Here is a 10,091-nt window from a genome sequence, read left to right on the forward strand (position 1 = left end):
CTTAAAACTTTCAAATTCTCAAATTTTCAATTCTCAAATTCCCAAATTCTCAAGTTCTCAGAAATTTAAATCTCCAAAAATTTCAAACTTTCAAGTTCTCAAATTCCCAAAGTCTCTAATTCTCAATACTCAAACATTCAAATTCTCAAAGTCCTCGAACCCCAAATCTCGAGTTCGGCCACTTCAAAGCCCCAGCCGCGTTGAGCAATCTTTTAAGGAGCACAATAAAGGACTAAGCAACTTAGTCGGCCAGCCGCAATAATCGAGGTCAATAGAAAGGTATGCAAACAGGGGGGTCGTCGACTTCTCGATCAATCTGTCGAACACGACTTTTCAATTTCCTCCACGCACAGAGATTGCGGGCCACCCGTAGAGGCTGAGGGAAACCTTTAAAGAGACCGCTACCAGGAAATTCGAACGCCGACTCTGGGTTAGATTTAGAAAGGATTATCAAATCAAACGATGGATGCTGACTGCAGCCCGCATCAATAAATCTGACTGATGAGGATGGCTCGTGAGTGGTGTGCTGATTGAATCGAGTGACCCACTAAAGGAAACATTAATCCGTCCATGAAATTGTTTTAATCACGTCAGGGGTTTCTCCATTAATTGACGCTTCAACGTTTTTCATTAATTCCTCTAATTTCCTTTTTTTTCTCAATCGATCACAATAATTCCATAAAACAGATAAGAAGAAACAATCGTATCTTTACATATGTAGGGATTCTACTGATAATTAAAAATTATTGCAACGCATCATGTATTGATATTTTCACAATTTATCAAAACTCGAATAATTATGGTACGTTTAATTGGAGAAAGAAAGCAATTAAGTTGTAAACTTGAATTACATCGTATGTGTGTGAGTGGTGATAAGGTTACTTCCTGATTAAAATATGCCTAGTTGAGGTATTCGTTTTTGAACGAACGGTGTCAGCCAAATTACCGATTCAAGTGATCGATATCGACTACAAACCACAATGGAGACCCCTGATACCCGAGTTCGACGTCTCTTGAAATCGAACACCGTGTATTATAGTAACTCGATTTACTGAAAAGCTCAGTCTCTGTTCCGCATTCCACGTTGCATTTCATGGCTTCTGGCGAATCAAATTAAACGGCACTTAAAATCCCCGATGCCTCAACTTGTCCATTTATTCATAGAAATTACAACTCTTAGCTAAGAAAAAATACTCGATATGTTTATCGTCAAAATTCACTACTAAAATATTCATGCAAAATTTCTGCCTAAAATTGTACCAAAAAGCTTCAAGAATCTTTTCACGAATTTTTTATTACTCGTATCAATCGTAAAGTAAATTGTTATCCTTAAGCAATCTGGGTCATTGACAACCCAAGCGAAATTCCACTCGTATATTTCTTCCAAGTGAATTTTTATTTTTAGTGCAAAAAATTTTTACAATTTTTTCAAAGCTAAAAAATTAATAGTGTAAACGACCCGGTTTACTTGTAGAGGATTACCGATCTTCGCAATATTTATTTCAAATCTACAACGAATCGGTAGTAGATTTAATATTGTAAATTGTCAGGTTCCGTTCGCAGGAGATAATTCGAGGGGAAGGAAATAAAAGCAAGTGTGATTTGACGAGAATTGTGTTGTGTAAAGGCGGTAGTACGGGGGTAACAATTCCTTCCTTTTCCGCTTCTGTTCAAATAATTAAAAGTTTAGTTTAGTTTCCGGTGTGCCTGAAAAGTGGAGGATCGCGTGTCTAAATTGAACGAGTTTGTCTCTCTACTGGCGTGTGTCGTTTCGCAGTTGACAAAAGTCCGTCGATTTAAACTTGAGTCGCCGGATTCCTCGGTGAGCAAGTTTGAAAGGTTCGTCGCAGCAGCAAAGGAAATCCCTGCCCTATTCAGGAAACGCCTCTCCACGGTAAACTGTCGATGCAACCTGAAACGATCTCTTTGAAAATGTTCGCAATGGTGGCTGAGGCAAACTACTAACGTTCAACTAATCAGTTTCCTAAAGGAAACGATAAAGCACCTGTTATTTTCAAACAACCCGATCCCCCCCGTGGCTCAACTTTAAAAATATCCGAATTCCTTAGACAATCCACGACTAATGTTCGCTAGTTAGGTAAAGGGTTAAACTACCTTGGCGTTTTCAAAAATAGTACATACCACTTTTTTAAGGATTTATTTTGAACTAACGATAATTCGTTTTTGAAAACATTTTTTTGCTAACGATAGAGGCATATATCCTTTTCTTTCTTTTTGAAACATAATATTTTGAGAAATAAATAACAATGGTAATATACACGGAAATTCTTTTTCTCTTTCTTTTGAAGAATAATATTTGGAGAAATAAATATTAATAATATACACAGAAATTTTTTTTCTCTCTTTTTTTTTTAAATAATACTTTGAAAAATAAATAATAGTAGTAATATACGCAGAAATTCGTTTTCTCTTTTGTTTTGAAGTATAATCTTTTGAGAAATAAATAATAACAATATTTTTTTGAAATTGAGAGCAAGCCACAAAGTGATATCTTCTTTTTTTAAGACAATGAAGTATTAATTTATGAAAACAAAAACAAATGGATTTTTTAAATAGGTCAAAGTAGATTAACCCTTTGACTAAAAGAATTAAATGCAAAAATGAGAACATTGCCGAAGGGTGCTTGTAGAAACGATATTAATTGTAATTATTACTCAATCTGCAAGCCGAGAAGTGTGCTACGGGATTCTCAAAGTTCCTTTTCCTCGATTAGCGCGAATATCGTCAGATTGGATGGGCTGCTTCGAACAACGAAGCACAAAAATAGTGCACCGAATGGGAAATGCACCGGCGAGGCAATCGAGAAGAAGTTTCCGTATGATAATTGGAGAGTCGAAATGAGAACTTGTATCACGTGGAATATCGTCTATATGCTTCCCGCGAGAATGGGAAACAGTTTGAACTTCCTAACGAACTTGTTACAAAATAATACATTGTCGAACCGGGCGAAGAACAAAAGAGACGAACGCAGTTTCATTCGTCAGAGTGGAAATTTGATAAAAAGCGAGAACGGGGATAAAGTATGCGCTATCCCGGCACGAAGTTAGGCGTGTCTAATGAAAATTGAGTTCTGTAAAGGGGAGAACGTTTAGTCAACATTGGCTTCGCGGAAACTTCCGAAGACATCTCTTTAACGAGTGCAAATTGGCGTTCACTGGAAAACTGCCAAACGGTCGAATCGTGGTAATAAGATATTCCGGTCCGCTACCCATCGATTGTTGCAAGAAACTCCGAGTGTCTTCCAAGTGCAACACTTCCCTGACAAGGGTCAATTTTCCAGGAATTTCCTTCGATTTCCATTCCTAGACACGAATCTCTCTCTCTCTCTCTCTCTCTCTGTCGTTTACTTTTACACAGGGAAAAAACTGGTCCACTTATCTTGCAACAAATCTGCAATTCTACTATTTCTGTACGATCAGCTGTTGATCGTCGTACCTATCGAATTTTATAATTTAGATCGATATATCCAACGAAAATTTAAATTTTCTTAACTTAATTTAAACTTTTTCCTTTTTTTTTTGTAAGGCCATTATATCGCCGCCATGGAATTTTCTTAGGTTTTCGTTCGACACGAACTTCTGTATAATCAGTTGTTGAACGTCGTACCTGTCGAATTTTATAATTTAGATCAGTTTTTCCAGAAAATTTAAATTTGATAAAAAGAACGTAAGGGTCTTCTCATTTCACAACTTTTCCCCATTTTTCCTTTTTCTTTTTGGAAAACTATTATATGGAATTTCCTTAGATTTTCATTCGGTACACTTCTCATTTCACAACTTTTCCCCGTTATTTTTTTTTTTTTTTGGTCAGTTATATCGTCGCCATGGAATTTCCTTAAATTTTCATTCGACACAAACCTGTGCGATGACCTAATATTAGGAACGAATGAAATCGAGGGAAAACGAGATACACAAGAGAAATTCGTATTAAAGGTAACTTTAATTAGACGAATCCCGGTCAGTACGATAATTTATCCGCTTTATTCTTACCCGTAACTGTACATGGAAAGACAAATAATAATACGGTAACCCTATTTCGAGGTAACGCACACACAGGGTGGAGTTTAAATTGGAAGGTGCCCGAGGGCGTCTCGTATGCAGTTAACGGGGGTTATATCCAAGGCTCGGATATTCCACCTAACCACCGATTGCAGTTAACTTTGCCCACTATCCGGTCTAGAATGTGGGTGGAGTGGTGATGATGTAATGTAGGTTCGAGAACTCATTTTGTATTATCTTTGAAAATAGTGTTACACGTGTGAAATCATTCCATTTATTAGCCACCGCGTCCTATTTGCATGTTAGGTGACTGTAAATAGGAAAGCGCGGATTAGTGGAATTTTGAAATTGTTGAAAAATTTACGATATGCAAATTACGTATAAAAATTTACCCCTACCCCACCGTAGCTATGTAAAACATAATTAAATGGTCTGTTTCACGTGGCACATCCTGTGTATGCGTACCCGGTCATTGAATGACTCGAATCAGCGTATTTGCTGTTGCTATTTGACGTACGCGTGTTCTGGAACGAATGTGGGTCACGTAGGTTTCGAGAATCGACCCACATTCGGCATCCAGAGAACCAATTGACCGATCAATTTCGAAAGTATGTACACTGTATCGAGCACACATTTTGCAAAATTTAATTTCGAAGATAACTTTAGTATTCCTTTGGTTTCAATTCATTACAATTATACGATTATTAGGTAAAGCAAATTTTCCTTGGAACTGATACAATTTTCTGCAACTCTGACTGACTTTGAAGTAAGAAAAAAGCGAAGTTTCAAATTTCCACTAATTCGTATCAAAGAAAACGGCTACACCGCATCATTCGTACACCCTAAAAATTCTCCCGATGGCACATCGAGCGGGGATATATTCTCGTTGGCAAAACGAGCCAAAGCGAGCCACGGCCGGATTCGTTTCGAATCGAATGGGATTTCTCTTTCCGCTTGAGAAACAAATAAAACTTCCGTCGCACTTGGGCAGCTTCCTAAGACCGCTTCCTTCGTCTCGCGTTCCTTTCTTATTTCGAAACTCGCAAGCTTCGCCACGAAGGTTACCGACCCGGACTTAATACGTACACTTATCACGCTGCAATGATCCTGTTAGCAACTTTTTTCCCGCCCTCTTTTCCTCCGGCGTGCAAGCGGCGAGTGGGCCACAGACCGTAAGACAGACAGGGGAGAGAGAAAGACGGTTAAACGGGCGAGCCTTTATTGGCTTTGGAAGCCACGAGAGTGCTCGGACCCGGGCGCGTTCCTCGCGCCGACAGGACAAACTTTGTCGGGAAGCGGATGAGGGGAAAAAAACGCGAATCGCTCTCGTTTCGCGAGAGGTCGACCCTTTGAAATTAACTAACTCGCCGGTGGACGAGTGTTAATTTATTTGAAGGACACAACGACCGTCTCTATGGACCTGAAAATTTCCCTGAAACTCGGCTGGGTTTGTGCGTAGCGTTCGGATAAAATTTCATCCCCTTCAACGGGAATTCGAGGTAGCAATATCGTTGCAATCGTTATTTTAAAGGGCACACCGCCTTGACACGTCTAGAAATAAGTGAAGTTAGCCACTAAATGGAAAGTTTCTTCTCTTTTCAGAGGATATTTTATAACTCCGCCATTTTGCAACATTTCGCTTTTTAAAAATTGGAAAAGAAAGTTGAAAGTTGTATCTATATCCTCGGAAAAAATTGTCATTTTTCGTTGAGTAGATACCTAGGAAAAAATTCCCAAAGTTTACCTCTTTTTGGACACCTCAGGGTGCAAGGTGTTACGTATAGGATTGCATAATAATTGTATCATTAAAATATAGATTGTTTAGTATTCCGAGAGAGTAATTAATCCACTGTAATCCAATTATTCCGTAATTACGTTATAATGTAATAATTGTTCTATTATTGGGCGTTAATTTTAATGCAGTAACGTGTTGCACGAATTATTCCATCAATCGCCCTGTACGATTATCGCGTTACCGCCATTAATATATCGCCGCGAAACACAATTTCACCTGGAAGATTCGGCGGTTCCCATAGTCGGTGTCTCTATCATCGAGGTGATTTTTATTCGAAAACATCGCGATATACGCGTGTACGCAGTTCGGAATCGAGAATTTGAATCAATTAATGAAACAAATCCAATCGAAATTAAATTCTTATTAACTCGGAAGCGTGCATACCAGTTTGTGCGCCGAGACTGTGTTTGCCAGCCATTAAAATCACCGAAAACAATTAAAAACGTGCGCCTGGTTCTCTGTGTATACCTATATATAAATAGCGAGCGGTTGATTTTAATTGCACATCTCGTTCCTCTATTAATCTAGGCGCGTCGGTAATTGAAATAATTATGACGGAACGCAGGCAATCTGGTAATTAAGAGGCGCATCGAAACGAAGACAAAGTGACGCCCGGTTGAGAGAAAGGTGTGACAAATAAAACCGTCTAAATTCGAAACGACGCATTCTCGCGAGAAACGTTGGAACAAACCATAACGATCCCGGTGACAAACAAATTTCCACGGCGAACGACAGCTTTCGCCGCGATACGCGATTTATTTCCCGTGTCTAATGATGCGTGGAACGCTAATTAATTAACCTCCGCGACGCATCTGTCGTTTAAGAACCGGCCAAAGCTACCGTTCCATTCGTCGATAATTACGTGACGAGTTTTAATTAATTCACCGTAATTACGGGCGAACGGTGAACCTCCGATGCGAGAGGTGTTTTTGGATGTGGGAGGAGAGACAGAGGACACTCAGGCACACACATGTGTATGTATGCACACAAGCGCGACGCGTTTGTTCTATGGGAGTTCTATGCTTTTCCTATCCCAATGGGACGCGGGAAGAAGTTTGCAGCGTGACGATAATAAGAAAATTGCGAAACTTACCGACATCCTTGGAACCACCCCACGTTCCCAGTTGCGCTTGCCGTGCTAATCGAGACAAAGCGTCCACGTAGACGCGAGATGCGGCTGCGGCTCCTGGAAAATAATGAAACACAGGGCAAATATAACGAGCGAACAGCAGGTGTATCACGATTTTCTATATTTCCTTTTTTTTTTTTTTCCATCGGTCGCGATAATTCAACGGTTCGCCACACTTTCTCTTTAATTAAAGAGGGTCGTATTGCGCACGGTGTACCGAGATGTATGGAGTCTTAATCGTATGGAAATTTTATTGATTCGCGTGGGAATGGACGGTTTTAATTCACGCTGGGAATTATTTCAACAATCGCCACGTTTTCTTTCCTATACGACTTTCGATTGTATTTTAATTTCTATTTTCTTGCGGAGTGATTAATACCAGTCTTCTCTAAGCGAAGAACAGGTTGTTATCTGGTGTTCTGTTTCTACGTCTTTTTAATCAACGAATGAATGTATACTCGTTTCGATCTGGTTACGGATGGGAAAAGTGTTCGTAGGGAAATATCGTTCAACCCTTTCACTTTCTTTTGTTTCGTTTTGAAATTTGTTTGAAACTGGATTAAGGTGGAAGTGTGCAAAGGTAGAAAATTAAGGATTAAAATCTCAAATAGCAGCGCTTATAATCGCCAAAAACAGTGAAAGGATTGAGTTAATAACCACAAACTTTTCATTGCTATCAAAATTTTCCAATTTTCAACGCCGTTCTCACTTTAATTAACAAATAACGCACAAAATCGCTTATAGTCGTCGAAAGCAGTAGAAGGATTAAATGAATAACCACAAAATTTTCAAATTTTCTCTGCTATACTCTCTTTAATTATGAAATAACGCGCAAAATCGTTCACCTTTCATACCGTACCAGAGAAAAAAAAGCCAAACCAGGCTGACGATGCACGATGGCTGACCGAAGGGGTTGTCGAATAAAAACGCTGTTAGAAGTGGTCTGGTTATCAATAAAGAACGATCATTTCCCGCGAAAGCTCCTCGTTAAAAGCTATGGTGCAGAAAAATTGGGACGGTCCTGGTAGGAACAGCGAGCGGCTGTGGTAGGAGTGGCGAAGGGTGGATCGGTGGAAATTGGCGGTGTGTACCCTGTTTCCTCCAGCAGAGGGAATCCCTCATAAATACACGGGGGTTGCATGGTTGGTAACTGGCTAGCTCGTTGCAGGGAAGAGACGGAGAGCAAAGAAAAAGGGGGGAAAGGAAAAGCTTGGACAACAGTGGTAGGATAGAAACGTGCTGTATCTCGAGGAGGAACGAACTTGTATAAAAGTGTAGGGGTTGTTTTATGGCTAACAGAGAGCGGATCATTCTCCTTCTGTCCTCTCGACATCGGGCTGTGTTCTTCCGGGGGGAAAGTGGACACTTTGGATTTAATTGTAACTACGTGGACGTCCGTGGAACCTCGAATAGAGAGGTTCACCAGCTTTGTTTCAACCGGAGAGAGAATTGGCCCATTTCTCTCTATCAAACTTTCAACTTCTTTAAATTTTATCGATTTCGCGACTGGTGCTCGTTTCAACTATGTTACCTACAAAATCGTGGAGAATAGTTTTCTTGCAATTTAACCCTTCGACAGTTTATCCCCTGTGAGATTCGGCCAAAGCTTCAAATACTTCACTGTTTAACTCAAGAGAGACTTTTAAGAAATTTTTCTTGCAATTTAACCCTTCGACAGTTTATCCCCTGTGAGATTCGGCCAAAGCTTCAAATACTTCACTGTTTAACTCGAGAGAGACTTTTAGGAAGAAAGTTGAAGAGAGACTAGATATTATTCCTGTAATTTAAAAAATTTTTCGTAATTCGTAATTTTATTAAACTCCCAAAGGGTTAATAATTTTTTTATTTCTCATAGAAAATCTTGCAATATTTTTCTTTCGGAGCAATCTTTCTCTACGCAGAGTAGGATAAAATAAATTGGCGAGGATATCCACGGTAAATTTTCCGAATAAAGTCGGCGAGATACACCGGCAATTTTTCTCTTTAAACCGGTTGGTCCAGATTTTCGAACGTGCTGCCAAGGAAGCGAGCTGATCCCGTATCTTGTTCTATCTTTCCGTATTCGTGAAACTCTTTGGCCGAAGGACTTTCCGCTAGGACGGAGGATAAAAGAAGAGAACGACAAGAGACTGATCCCGTCTACCCATTACCTTCTTCTTCAAGAAAATCGCTCGCCCCTCCTATTCACCCCTGTTGAGACAAAAGTAAGGCATTAGACGAGCACCACCGCCGCATACCAATGCGTTAAGCAACCGAAAAGCTCGAGAATTAAGTCGCACGCGCTCTCTACTTTAATCCTTTCCGCTCTTGCTTCAAGAATCGCATTAATTGTGAACACGTCGCGAAATCTGATTCGAAACTTGTTCAAGTATCTGAAAATCTTAAGTCTCTCCACACCTCTCGCGATTTCTCCGTCCATTATCGAGATCAGTCTAAGCGCGAATGAAAATTGACACTTTGCAATTCTGTTCAATTCGTATTTTTACGATAAAAAATTTATTTATGTAAAATATAGCTAAATTCGAATGGAAGGACTATGTGTAAAATATAGCTACTTAGATTACGAAAGACTTCTGAAAATAGTTCTAATCGACAATATTTCTACTCGAAGCTTTTTATTCGGTAATTTATTTTTGTTTAATTTCGAAACGTCGATATTTCGACAATATCGATGTTCGTCGATGTTTGATCGATAACGCCGACATTCGTCGATATTTTATTCCTGTAGGATTTTACTCGGCGAGAAAATTGCGGAAATATTTCGCGAAAGTGTTTCTCCCTGTCGGTCATGTTTGATTCTTGAAGAGTGAGTGAAACTAATTAGTCGCCTTTCGAAAATCACCTACTCGTGTGTGTACCGCGCGGAAATTCAAACGACCTTGGAGCTTATAACCTCGATTGCGGAGTCAAGTTCCGTTCTGTTTCCTGGTCCTTGTCCGAAACGCTTTGCCTGGCGGGGGTGGCAACCCTCGCCACGTTACGGTGTTAATTGTTATTCTCGGTCGTTCTCCGTAATTACACTGCGTTTCACAAGCAAAGGCCTCACTCGACGTCTAGTGTGTCACACCAAGATTCGCTGTTACCATTTCCGTCCCTCGTTTTCGTAGAAGAATTTCAACGGTATGGAATTAATTATCGATCACATTCG

At 39.8% G+C, this 10,091-nt stretch overlaps 1 protein-coding gene across 1 annotated transcript in view; it reads right to left on the reverse strand.

Moving 5' to 3' along the window:
• LOC108576217 overlaps positions 1-10,091 on the reverse strand; it is a 166,736-nt gene that overhangs the window by 52,892 nt on the left and 103,753 nt on the right. Inside the window, exon 3 of the mRNA XM_017939170.1 lies at positions 6,908-7,000. Within this exon, the coding sequence (XP_017794659.1) occupies positions 6,908-7,000 (93 nt within the window). The remainder of the gene's footprint in view (positions 1-6,907; positions 7,001-10,091) is intronic.

This window comes from Habropoda laboriosa, unplaced genomic scaffold (assembly GCF_001263275.1).
Source record: "Habropoda laboriosa isolate 0110345459 unplaced genomic scaffold, ASM126327v1 scaffold212, whole genome shotgun sequence".
Classification (NCBI taxonomy): Eukaryota; Metazoa; Arthropoda; class Insecta; order Hymenoptera; family Apidae; genus Habropoda; species Habropoda laboriosa.